The sequence below is a fragment of the Melospiza georgiana genome, chromosome 6, assembly GCF_028018845.1.
Source record: "Melospiza georgiana isolate bMelGeo1 chromosome 6, bMelGeo1.pri, whole genome shotgun sequence".
NCBI lineage: Eukaryota > Metazoa > Chordata > Aves > Passeriformes > Passerellidae > Melospiza > Melospiza georgiana.
The window spans coordinates 46,663,984-46,677,750 of NC_080435.1; the positions used below are offsets into that span (position 1 = coordinate 46,663,984).

Genomic DNA, 13,767 nt, shown 5'->3' on the forward strand with positions numbered 1-13,767 from the left:
TCCCGGATTGATTCAAGTTAATGTGACAGTAACTATCAGAAGAAGATGTAGCTTCCTAAATGGAAGGGAAAAGAAATGGCCATTACCAAAGTCATGAATAGCAGGGGTTGCCTTCAATTTGAGATTTAGACATGTAAACATAGGTGCTCACATGTTTGTTAGATACATGAATTCCTACATTTTAATCAATACACTTGTAGTCAACTGAGTCAGTTGAACCTGCAGGGCTGCTCAGCTGGCCAACCATCAGCACTGCATTTTACCTGAGTCAAATCACTCCTCATGCTCCACTGATTACTGACTGAATCCCCAGTGACTGTGATGGAAGTTTAGATATACACATAAAACCATTTCCTTTTGGGCACATCACTGTGAATAACCTGAAGCTGAACCCTACCCACATGTACAAATTACACATCTATATCCAGCTAACAGGCAACTTCACAAGTACTGTCCTCCCTGGGAAAAGAGTCAATGTCCATTGCTTGTCTAATGCTGTAAGAGTTTCAAAATTTGCATGTTACTCTTTAAAACATATGTGGGAAGCTTCCCCATGTAGTCCAATCCTCCTTGAAAATCTCTAGAAGAACCAAATATCAAAACGAACATGATTGAGAACAGAGTCTTTAGTACAAAGGTGGAGACTTAATTTTTTTAAAAAATATTCTGCATAGCAGTAGTTTTCTCAAGAGGACCCACTCAGAGGCTATTCCCTTCAGATGCTATTTGCAGGTATATGTAGGAATCCATGCAAGATGTTATAAGGCTCTCCTTATAGAGCATTCCCATGTCATCTTGAAACTGCTACCAAATTTGATCTTATGGTAAGGTTAGTTTATTGAATATCCTGAAATTCAAACTAGATTGTGCTTAAATACTTTGAATGTTGAAAAATAATTCTATGACTCTATGAATATTCAAAAATATAAAAAAAACATTCTTGTGAAATCAACAGTATAGCTCTGAGAGAATACAAGGCATGAGTATTACATGTGCATCTTTATTTCCTGCCAGCAAAAAGAAAGCATAATAAGCATCAAGTCCAAGACAAAGGTTCTTCTGATTAGTGCATGTTTCTGAACCACCACCTTGCCAAATACATGGCAGAATTAAAATACAGGAATAATCAAAAAGAGGCCAGATTTGTACATCAATTTAACAAAGTGTGTCTGATCACGACTGAATCAGATCTCTTAGAGAAAGACACAAGTGACCCTCTTAACAGAAGTTCTTTCCTCATCCATATTAGTCAGAAGCTGGCTCACATACTCTGAATTTTATTTCCTTCCAAAATAGGAAGTAACCAGAGGTTTATAAGATTTCTTACAGGTTATCAAGAGATTTTTAAAAGTTTGTCTTTCACGGCAGTTGACAAATTCAAAGCGCAACACTAACAAGCTCAAAAACAAAGAAAAGAGAAAAAGCTTCCAGTTCCCTTGATTTAAAAAAAGCACCACCTCTTAAATTTTCTAGGAACATCCAAGACATTTCCATTGCAGCTAAAGAAAGATGAAGCAAAGCAGACTTCCTGAATCAGAGAATATGCCTATTACTCACTTGGATGTGGGTCACTTTAAAGTTAACAGCCTGGACATTGAGAAAAATCTGTTGTTCAGCATGGATTCTTCATTAGTTTTCTTGATGCCCATAGGGTAACCAGACAGAACTCAACAGGACATTCTACTTCTGGTCATTGCTGGATATTCTGGTCAAGCTTCACTTCTGTTGTGAAGGAAATAACAAAAATACCAAAGATCCAGGGCCCTTGCTTGTGCTACATCTCCGTCAGGATCATTTGGTTTTATTCTTAGACCAACCTTTAAAGACTACATACAGCAGCTACCCACCTTAATGCATTCTCTATGCAGATATCAAAACCTTCAACTGAGAATTTGGGAGCACCAAAAAGAGAAATCAAAAACCCCAGCTCTGTACCAAGCTTCCCAGTTGTCATAATTTTCAAAGCTACTATATGTCTTCTGCAGACAAAATTTCTGATTTGAATATTAACTATTCTTAGCCAATTAATTTATTAAGAATTGCATGTGGAGCCTACTACAATTGATAAGTGCCATTATAAAGGCAGTATCAGTAACTTCTCCCTGCATTTAGTTATATCTGAAAAGAAGCTGTATTCCTGCAAAGAGCTTTCTCTCAAAAGGAAAACTTGAGTTGCAACGTCTTAGTTGAATAAAGGTTTTGGTTTTGCTTTATATCAAGAGAATTTATATTTCTGATCATTATTCTAATGTAGTAACATCTAGTACCAGCTTGCTTTAAAACTCCATTATTTTTTCTGATAAAAATTCTTCACTTATGAAGAACCATGGGAAACTACTAATCCTAAAGATGAATCGTAAGATTTCAAGGATGCATCCAAAAGTCATTCTGCTACTCAAAATAGCACCAAAAAAAGAATAAACTCATTTTTAACATACTTACAAGACCTATCAAGAATTACATTTAATTCCTAAATTAAGAAAGGAACATGTAAGTTGTTTAAAACTAGGTACAAACAACTTCTACTTTTTTTTAAATAAATCACTGCTAGAAACACCACATTGTCCAGAATCCAGTCATCTTCAACTACACAAAGTTTCTGTTCTAGCTATCAAAATCACATCAAAGAGAACTACTGCTTTCCAGATACTGCAAAGTATGGGTGAGATTACTGAATACCTTATTTAGTCACTGTATTCATGCAATAAGTACCAGCCAAAGTTTGACTTCAAATTCACTTCAGAATTCATGTGTAGAATTAGCATGCTGGCATCAAAGCTTTCTATTTATTTAGTGTAAATTTATTTCTACAGATATAAATTAAAATAGCAAATCATAAAGCAACAACCATAAAAGTCTTTAATCAGATTATTAAATTATAAACACCAGTCTATAAAATCAAACAGTCTGCTTGTATATTTTTAAGAATGCTAGTTTGCATACCCATGAACAAAATGTAGTCTTATACTGTTCCCTGGGGCTCGCTCACGTCTCTTAGAAGCTGCACTTTTTCTTTTTTCTTTGCATTGCTCTTTAAGTTGAGGTAGATCTTCTTTGTAAACCTTTAAGAAAAAGCATACATAACTGAAAAAACCCTCCAATACCTATAGCTGGTGACTATATAGTGCAACTTGGTTGTAAATTGCATTCTAGGATTACATGTAATAATTTTTCTCTCTGTTAATATTAATATTAATATCTTAGCTGTAATTTTTGATTCATCATTATATTTTAATAAGTTTGTTCTTTTGAATGCATCAGGTAACAAAAATTCTAAAGATTTTGCTCAGTTCCCATGCAGTCTCCCCAGTTTTGAGATTTCAACAGTCTTCATAAATGACCAAGTTAAACGCTAGGAAGCTTCCAGCTGCCATTAAAACTAAAATCTTTACCTGTCGACGATAGGTGATCTGTGTCTCTTGCTCAATTTCAGAGTCCAGCTCTGGAACATCAGACTGATCTGAATCTGATTCATCACTATTAGAATCAACCAGACTCTCTGTCACCAAGAAAACAGAAATAAAAAGTTAAGCAACCTAAATTACAAGCCACAAAGTTTAAGCTAACAGCCAAAAGTTTCTGATTTGATAATCAATGCTTATTAGCTACAACATAAAATGCTAATAATTGACCAGAACAATTCTGCTGCTACACAGGAAATAAGCCATAAATACGATAATTTTGGGTGCTGGAGTGAGTTAGTTTTCATTAACTAAAATAATTTCATGAGCTTTAATGTAGGAGTAAAGGAAAAAGAAGATAATTAAACAATCAGTATAAAGCAGAAACTAAGACTTGCACAAAATTAACAAAGGGTGCAAAGAGAAACTTATGTTAAAGTGAGCTACTGATGCAAGCAGAAATTCTTCAAATAGGTTAGGGAGAGGGAAAAATTATAGATAGGAAGAGGAAAAATTTATTGTGACTGCAGAGAAAAAGGGTAGACACAAAGTTCAATATGTAGGAAGAGCCTATTATTGTTTCCTTGTGCATTTTTCACTGAGAAGTTCAGAACTGCATCTGTATTTATTTACCTGTATGCTAAATATACACTGATACATATTCATCTGATCTGAGCAATTAAATGGTGCAACAGCCTATTTTATTGTAACTATATTCTCATTTCCCCAGAGAATTATCTAAATTCCTTTAGGAATTTCCAAGGGAGGCACTCAGTTAACTGTTTTGATTTTAGGAACCTCATGAGAATAACTGTTTAATTAGTCACTAGTGGAAACATGATCTTCATTTTTTCCCAAACACTAAACATCTATATTCTGCTTTAAAAAAAAAAAAAAACAGCTATAATACTTACACTATCATCTAAATACTTCAAAATTTTAAACGATTAGTATAAAACCATATTTTTCCAGTGACACCTGAGCATGCAGTTGTTGTCAATTTAGTAAAGGGTGATATATACAGAACTCAGAAATTCCTATCTATGCTTGAACTTTTAAAATTTTTCTTTGCAAAAGAGTCACAGCAGTGAAGGTTTTTCATACCCTTGCTAGCCTGAACACACAGGTGTGATGGTTTGACAAATGCCAGTACACAGATTTTTTAAATCCTCACCAAAGATCAATTAATGCCAAACCAGGACCACAGGGTACTGGCAAGTATTGGAAAACTCTATCAGGTGCTTCAGGCACCTGCAAAATTTAAATAACAAGAACTGTTGTAATTGTGAAGACTGACAATTTTGAATACTTATTCCAATACCGTCGCCAAAGAATTTTACTTCTCTTTTAGCCTTTTCTTGTGGTTTTTTTTCAGTTATTTCCTTACCTTGGGGTGCTATATGAAGATTGTCCTTCAGCTTGCGGTCGGGGACAAACTTCCACTGAAAGACAGAGTGGTCAGCTCCCCCGATGGAGACAACCCACTGGTGATCGTGCGACCATCTGACGTTCGTCACGTGAGCAGAATGACCAAGATATTTTTTAAACTTTGCTCCTAGAACAAGAACAAAAATATCTCTCAATATTTGTGAAATAAATGTTTCAGAAGAACACCTCAGAAAATCATATTAAAGAACGCCTAGAAAAAGTAGTATTTCATAAAGATATTCTAATTCCTACTGGTATTTTAATCAATAGAAACATCTTTTTGCTGTTTTCACAATTTTTAATGTGTATATAAGATACATTTGTTAATTTAGGTTCTAAAATATAACAACTTAATCTAGTCAAGCACAAGAACAGAAGACATATGACAATGCTGAATGAGGTGTACCAGAGATTTAAGAAATTTCACTGTAATAATTTTATTTTACTTTTTACAAAGTAAAATTATTAATTCTACTTTGAAAAAATACAGTTATTTAAATCATGTATATTTAAGTCTATGAAAACACCCCCATATACATGCTTGTAGCACAAGTTCCCAATGTACAATGTCAGTGCTAAGCACTTCTGACAATTCATCTCCTCCCACGTTTAGCAGTAGAACTGGTAGTAGTAGTACAGCTACATCCAGTCAACGTTTTCAGGGCTACATAACCACAACACAGACATTGCATGAGTTACTGAAATTAAGTTCCTAACAGCACTCCATTATAAGTAATCTTTTTAGATCAAAAAGGCTTCATTGTTTCAGAGCTGTTTGAAGAACTTCATTCTACACACCATTCAATTTTAATGCTGGCGACAACTGCATGGATAGGTCTTAGGATAGGTCTTCAACCTTTATGCATTTAAATGAATGTTTTGGGTGTTTTTTTTAAAGACTGGTATTTCCCACATTTTGTTGAACTCTTTTGGAAAAAAAGTGATACTGAAAACCATTTCATTTTCCAGTCTTCTAGTACACTTTTCTTGAATAGTCACAATTTTAAAATATGCATATAATTGAATTTAAAAGACACTACCTTTTCTTAGACATGGGTACCGAAAGAGCTTTACTATTCCATAATCATCAGCTGTAACCATAACTTGACCAATAAAATTCGCATCCACAGAATTTATATCATTTATATCTGAATATTTGGGCCAGATTCCATTAACTTCAAGGCCAGAAACACAGGTCCACGATGCCCACTGAATGCCTTTCAATTCCTCCTTGTTTGTTACTTCTTTTCCACCTAAGCAAAAAATAAAGAGCCATTTCTCAATATTAGCTCACGCAATTTTAAAGAATGCAACATTTTTAAAAATTCTCTAAAAATTGAAAAACCAATTACAACAGGATTAAAAACTGACTTCTGAAATGGCCCTGATCTAGTATTGCCTATTATGACCAACAGTATCAGTAAGAAGACTTCTCAAGACTATTTAACAGAAGATCACAGGTTTGGTATTTTACAGTTTTTATTATTTCTTGGTATCTGCTTGAGGTTGTGTTTTTTTTAAATGTTTATCAAAAATACATGCAATCATTCTAAGATAAAGTTCATAAAAAATTCTGTTGCTGAATGATTGTAGAAACTTGGATTATTTAGAGCAAGAACTGAAAAACTCACATCTGGCCACTGCAAATTACTAAAACCACCTATTTTGTGCTTAGACCCTTGTTACATTATTTCACACCACAGCTCTACCTGTAGTGAGATTGATCCAAGGCAAGAGCTGAGGAACTGAGTCAGACCAAAGGCCCATGAAATAGTGACTGTGTGTTCTGGAAAGGCCAGAAGCCAAGGGCTGGAGCAATGCAGGAACAGTGCAAGCAAACGTGAAAGCTTTGATGAGTCAGACTGAACACACACCTGCAGAAGGTGAGCAGGACAACAATCCACTTCTCAGCCTTTCAGTCACTAATCCATGTAAACTATGATTAATAATACTGTTTATACCCATAACTAAGTCCTGCAGGTCTTGTGCCAGACAACTCTAAGTTCCTGAATTCATTGTGGAATTTGAAGTGTTACACAATTTGATCATTATTTTAAAGTACATGGGAGATTCCTCTAACTCCACTGCCTTTGATAATTTTTTTTTCATAAACAAGGTTTCATAATCCCACATTCTAACATATGAAGAAACTCCAGATTGAAGGTTATCTTACAACTTCAAATTGCTCCTCCTGTGTCTGTTTGTTGCTCTCTAATTAAATTCTCACAATCTTTTCTTACACATCTTCTGCTGCATTCAATGCACAGAATCAAAGTTGGGCATAGAATGAATGAAATGTTTCAGCAGAGAATCATAAAAAACTCCAAGAATCTGTGAATAATGTACAGTGCAAAGTATAAATCTTTATAAATTTGTATAAGAATGAAGGGACTCTATAAAAAGTGGTGATAATACACAGTTACTACAAATAAAAATACTACAAAAATGAGTGAGAAGAATACAGAATACTATGTAAAGAGTGTATACAATAGATAGAAGTCAAACCTTGTGATAAATACTGCCACTGGCGTATTCTAAAAAGGACTACTTCAATTTCAAGCTTTAAGATAGCACTATGTGCAGATCCTCTACAGAGGGAACTACCTTAATAGAAATTATTTCAAGACTGTGGGACACTTCAGTCAAGTTTTCAAGAAAACTGTCTTGAAAACACTTGCAATAATAGGGTTATCACAAAGTTCCTCACTGTAAAAGCTCTTTTAAGTTGAAATCCTCAGTCTGCTGCATAGTTTTAGACAACCAAATGCCTCTTCTGAGCTACAACATACCTATTATTCCACACACTTTAAAAACCATTCAGTGCAATAAAATATTAATTTATTTAATATCCAAGCACTATAAGAACAAAGCTATTAAGCTACTGCAAAATTTAATTTAAATGTTGCATTTTAATTCTTCTAAGAAAGTGGGAGCAAAAGTTTATTTTTGAGAAACAAAATAAATTATAAGGCAGCATCTCTAGTATAAAAATATACATTGGAAAGAAGACTAAACATATAAGGATAAAAGTATTTCAGGAACTTTGCCAGAAAAATGCTGTACTTACTCAAATGTGGCAAATAATCTTATGAACTTACAAAGCCCTTCATCTATACCCCCATGCTTCGAACCATGCTTTGAATTTGTTGGTTTTTTTTTTTAACAAAACCACTATATATTATTTCTGTTTTAAGTAACAAATAGCATGATGGCAACCCAGAACCTTACCTGGCATTCTGTAAAAAAGTCTCCTTCCATTGCCATCATTGGTCTGTAAGTATTTACTGTCTGAAGACCAATCCATATGTGTAATGAAGCTTAAGGATCCAATACACTCCCCAACTTTCTTATATCGCTGAACAACACCATATATATCCACAGAGCTGTCATTGGAGCCAACAGCTAGGAAATTCCCATCTGGAGAATATTTGAGTTCATGAATAGCTTCTTTCCTGTCTTTGATATGAACAACCTCAGTCATATCTCTGTGGTATGAAAGAAAGCATGTCATAAGTAGAGAAGAGCCTCATCACACTGTCAACTTCCCAGTCTAAAAAACGAACAAGACTGTGAAATTATATATTGAACCTAACTGTCCTGTGTGCAAACACAACACCGCTGTTTTTAGAGTTGGTTAGGGCTTCATGGAGGAAAAAACGGAAGGAAACAGTGACACAAGAAGGTGCTTCACTGGGTTGAAGGACAGTGAACAAAAGGAACAGTTTGAGCTGGGTTCATAAGAAAATTTCATCAAGTGAATTATGAGATCTTTATTCACCCATGGAAGGAAACTTCACTGACATGAGACACAAATCTCATTTTCCCTTTAAAATTGTGGGATCACAGCAGCACAAGGCAGTACTTGTTTTGTATGCATGATGTGCTGACAGCAGAATTCCAACACATAGAAACAATTTACAAAGTAATGAAAATTTATTTCTTAGTAATTCAAGGATAATTCATAAATATAAAACCTAAAGTAAAACATTTCCTAGAACATTGCCATTCCCTGCAAATAGACCAGTATACTTTTTCAAATGGGTTGTTATAGAACAACATGAACATACGTAGCACACATTTAAAAAAATCAAAGCACCCTCCACATTTTAAAACAAAGTGACCACATGCATGGCCACAAGAGATCAAAACATTGATAACATATCTATATTTAAGTTCTGCAGCATACCTGACTCTGAGCACAGTGAAAGAGCCATCCTTCATGCCAAGGGCAAGGTGGATTCCATCGGTGCTGACGGCGGCACAGCGAATGGGCTCCTCCATGTTGCACCGGGCAATCAGAGCGTGGTCTATTAAACTCCAGATTCTAAAACAAAGCCATTGTTTCTCATGTAAAATGGGTGTGTAGCTTTGTCACAGAGAAGATGAAGCCCTCCATTTCTGCACAATGCTGGACATGGTAGTGTCCCTATTTTAAAATAATTTTCCACAAGGAAAATCTAAAACATAAGTGCGAATTATGCATACAGCAAGAAATATTCTTATATTAATAGGCAGGAATATCTCTAATGAGAAAATGTGGGGATAGATTAATTTTGATTTTCTGAATATAAAAAATTAGAGCATATGACAATACATGCTTTTAGACCACTCCTGCAAAATTCCATTATTTTGCTAATCATTTTTGCCAGAAACATTAAATAACAATTAGAGACTTTGATCAGTATAAACAACTTTTCCTATTATTAATTCATTATTGATAACTCCTTATAACTAATAATATTCAAATATGTGAGATTTTATAACAAGGTAGATTACATAAATTATTTAGAATCATATCTGGAATTTGAGAGTAATAATAATATTAATAATTGAATTATTGATTTGCTTAACTGTGTTGCACTAAAGACATTCAGCAAAAATGCCAACACTTTTAAATTATAAGAAAGAAATGGCAGTTTTGAGTGAAAAAAAATAGAGATGAACATGTAGGAGGGAGTAATTTGGTGGGCTTTCCTGAGCATTTATGTTCTGTTTACAATGCATGGATTGGGTTCGATGAAATTCACACATTAAAAGTTAATTTGCAGCATTTGGAAAAGTAAATATGGTAAGAGCAAAATGTGTAAGTTTTTATCCCAGTTTTTTTCATTGCAAGCTGTGCATGCTTAACATAACTCCTGAAAAGGAAAGACTCAAAGGATACTTGTCTCTGAGTGCTCAGTGTTAGCCCAAACAAAATATTTTCAAATTTCATATATGGGGAGTTTTGGGAAATACATACTTCCACTGTATTTTATTACTGAAGAGCACTCATTTCCTGGGTACCTTAACTGTAGAAGTGCATCAATGCCACATTTTACTAACTTTAAAATGCATACATTTCAATTAGGCTACCTACAAAATGAGTGGATTGCCCAAAACTGTATGCAGTTTAACAAACAAACAAAGTTTAACCTGACTGATCGATCATCGCTTCCAGTCATGGCCAGGGGTTTTGTAGGGTGGACAGCCAAAGCCCAGAGCTCTCCTTCACAGTGCCCCTGCATCAGCAGGAAAGGCTTGTTACGCTCATGCACCACTATTTCAAAAATTTCACTATCTTGTGTCCCAACGAGTATATGGTCTCCTCTCCAGCAAACGCTTCTCACAGAGAGACCTGTAGAAGAGATTGTTACTGAGAGATACATCCTCAGAACTTGTAAAACAAAGGTAAAGTAGCAAAAGACAAAGCATAAAAGCAAGAAAATGTCAAGAAGTATCCATATCCCTTCTCTTATTCTTGGATTTACATTTGGCAAGCCAAAAGTTTATGGTAAGCATCTGTTATATCGGAAGTAAAGGAAGCAACTGGAGGTGAGAACAAGACAGAAAGAATGAAACTGAATGAAACAGCTTTCAGCTACATGCATCAGAACTGAGAAGCAGTAGCTGAGTAAATTTAAATTTAAAACAGAGCCACTCTACTGCAGGGCATATTTAAAGTGAAATGTATTCCATCTTGTTGCAATACTTCACAATCTTGGTGGGAATGCCATGTCAATTATACCATACAAAGACTTCACTTGTAATCAGTTATGTATTGACCTTGAGTATCTCATTGCTATCAGACATTCTAACACATTTTCAAATTCTTGGCAAGATATTAGAAAATAACAAAAGTGACTGGGGGTGAAAAAACCAAATGCCAACAAAAGCAATATTGTAAGTGACACTATTGCTTCAGTACATGCTTGTATTCTTATCCTAAATCATTACAGCAACTGTATCTGAAACCCACTATGTAAAGTTTTAGCATGACATGAACTGTAACTGAAGTCATATTTCCAAGTAAGCAATGTTCTAAGTTTCACAAAACTGCAGATAACATCCAAATAGTTGTAATGAATATTTGGATAACTAGCAAATGAAATTGTTGTACTCCATTGTTTTACACTGTAGATCTCACTGCCTCAAGTTCTCTTAAATCATTACTGTTCCTTGTTAAAAACTGCTGTGCTCTAGAAACAATATGCATTAAAAATTAAATCTGTGTCTACATCATCATCATACATGCTGTTTGTAAAAATAACTGTGACCTTCATACTAGTGGGCATGATCTATTCTATTTCTAGCAAATAGTTCATAGTAACGTACACAAAACAACACTTTGAGTTTTAAAGTCTTTTCTTGTACAAAACACTGATAAATTTCCTATCTTATTGGTATATTGACAGCAACAAACTCCTCCTTACCTTTATACCCCTGGTCTGTTTCCCTGAGATCAATCACAGTAATTGGTTTAAAATTTAAGTCCCACAAGCGGACGCAGCCATCCCTGCCACCAGTGGCAAACCCCTCTTCACATGCATTCATGCTGAAAATTCCTGCCTAAAGAAAGAAGAAAGTTACTTTTAACAACATACACAGATTGGAGAAAACCAGTATGCAACTAATACAAGCCTCAAATACAAGAAAGTCGGAAATGGAAACTAACTCACAACAAGCAGAATTAACCACAAGTGATAAACAGAAAGTGAATTGCTGCAGGAATGTGTTCCTTCTGATGATCATCGTCATGGTGATGCTGTTTCTCATCCCTAGGAAGAGCTTAGTTTCCTATCCTCTTGCCTTAGGACCTGGTCCAACTCTGATAAATGTCAGCATGAAGATTTCTCATGATCTCTATTGGGCTTGCTTTATGGCCTTTGTTGCTAGTACCCAGCTGCTACACAACAATGCAAACAACATCTGGGATTTTTTTATTTTTTAAACCAAGGATGATTGATTTAAAATTTAAATTTAAAAACAAAACTTAAGAAAAGCAATGATCATGCTACACCATTGAAAACTTAATATAAATTCTTATTTTAAAGGCAAACATCATGAAACCAAACCTAACCCATTTTCTTCAACTCACTGGACACATGTTTTCTTCAGGATAACAAAGAGGCAAAGATGATACATGTAGTATTAAAATAAAGATACTATAGCCACATAACCACTATATGGGTTTTTTTAATTACCCAACCCACTATTGGGTTTTTTTAATTACCTACACAACTCACTAGCCTTATGTTCAGAAATGACTCACACATTTCAATAAGCAAAGCTACTGAAAGGGCAACTTTAGCTGATAAGCCTATGAGAAGTTTAAAACATTGTTCTATATTTATTTTAAGTATGTAATATTCCGCTATGACAAAAGTAAACAAAACAGCATTAGAAACAATGGAAGAGAAAAATCTGTCTCCATTCCTGTCCAAAAGAAAGTAGACCAGCCAATAATATACATGTATCTTCTAAAATATTGGTCTGAAATTTCAGTTTTGTAAAGAAGTAAAGTTCCAACAGTTCTTTAGATAGGGTCTAGATTTTATAGTAATGAAGCCCATTAACTGCAAAGATCAAAGCAGTCTGCAAAGGAGAGATTGGTTTTTGGGGGAATAAAGAGCTGTACACTCACAGAACAAATTAGGATACAATGTGACTTGTAAGAATTCTGGGGTATTCATGACTATTATCTCCTACCAAGATGCTTTTTCTTCTTAAATTACAACTAAGAAAAATATCATAACAGACTGGTCATAATGAAATATGGATTGTGTTTGCTTCTATAGCATCAGGTTACAAGGATAAAATTTTTCATGTTACCAAAAAAGAAATCTCTCAGCTTTCACAAAAAAAAAGAAGCCTACTAGACTGTCAAATGACAATGAAAACTGAAAGACTTGGGTGACAGAACTTCAAATTTTTTGGCATGTCATGTCCATTCTCAAGAAAGAGACTTTTATGACAAGCTACAAGTTCAGGAACAGTACTTGTATAAACAGAAATGTAGCGGAATTTTTAAATCATAAGCAGATTAGAAGTCTAACTCTCATTATCTCTAACATCTTGAAAAATCTTCTGTTTCTTTAGGAACCTAGAGGTTTTAGAATATACAGCACAAACTGTATTTGTTTCTCTGCATGTGTATCTATCTGTTTTACTGCATTAACCTTTACTATTGTGAGCAGAAGTCTTGTCAGGAGCAGCTGAGGGAGCTGAGGGTGTTTAGTCTGGAGAAAAGGAGGTTCAGGGGAGACCTCATCACCCCCTATAACAGCCTGATAGGAGGCTGTAGCCAGGTGAGGGTTGGTCTCTTCTTCCAGGTAACAAGTGACAAGATGAGTGAAATGGCCTCAAGTTGCACCAGAGAAGGTTTAGATTGGATACTAGCAAACATTTCTTCACTAAAAAGGTTGCCAGGTATTGGAACAGGCTGCCCAGGGAAGTCCTAGAGGGATAATCCCAGGAAGTGTTCAAAAACAGGTGGAATGTGGTACTTGTGGGTAGGGCTTAGTGGTGAACACAGCAGTGCCAGGTTAACAATTGGACTCCAATCTTGAAGGCCTTTTCCAACCTTAGTGATTCTGTGACTCTAGGTGCCATGGAATAAATATAAGCCTAGAGGAATTTCAGCTCATTTTGTACCTTATGATGAATTCTGTCCAAGTTT

The 13,767-nt window shown here is 35.0% G+C and overlaps 1 protein-coding gene across 5 annotated transcripts in view; it reads right to left on the reverse strand.

The window, feature by feature from the left end:
• The window catches only part of EML5 (EMAP like 5), a 99,618-nt gene that overhangs the window by 49,005 nt on the left and 36,846 nt on the right, over positions 1 to 13,767 (reverse strand). For all 5 annotated transcript variants that reach the window (XM_058026821.1, XM_058026822.1, XM_058026820.1 and 2 more), the window contains exons 6-13: positions 11,522 to 11,657; positions 10,245 to 10,446; positions 9,016 to 9,153; positions 8,058 to 8,314; positions 5,870 to 6,082; positions 4,789 to 4,956; positions 3,393 to 3,499; positions 2,944 to 3,062 (exon numbers count right to left, since the gene is read on the reverse strand). In XM_058026821.1, coding sequence (XP_057882804.1) covers positions 2,944 to 3,062; positions 3,393 to 3,499; positions 4,789 to 4,956; positions 5,870 to 6,082; positions 8,058 to 8,314; positions 9,016 to 9,153; positions 10,245 to 10,446; positions 11,522 to 11,657 — 1,340 coding nt within the window. The remainder of the gene's footprint in view (positions 1 to 2,943; positions 3,063 to 3,392; positions 3,500 to 4,788; positions 4,957 to 5,869; positions 6,083 to 8,057; positions 8,315 to 9,015; positions 9,154 to 10,244; positions 10,447 to 11,521; positions 11,658 to 13,767) is intronic.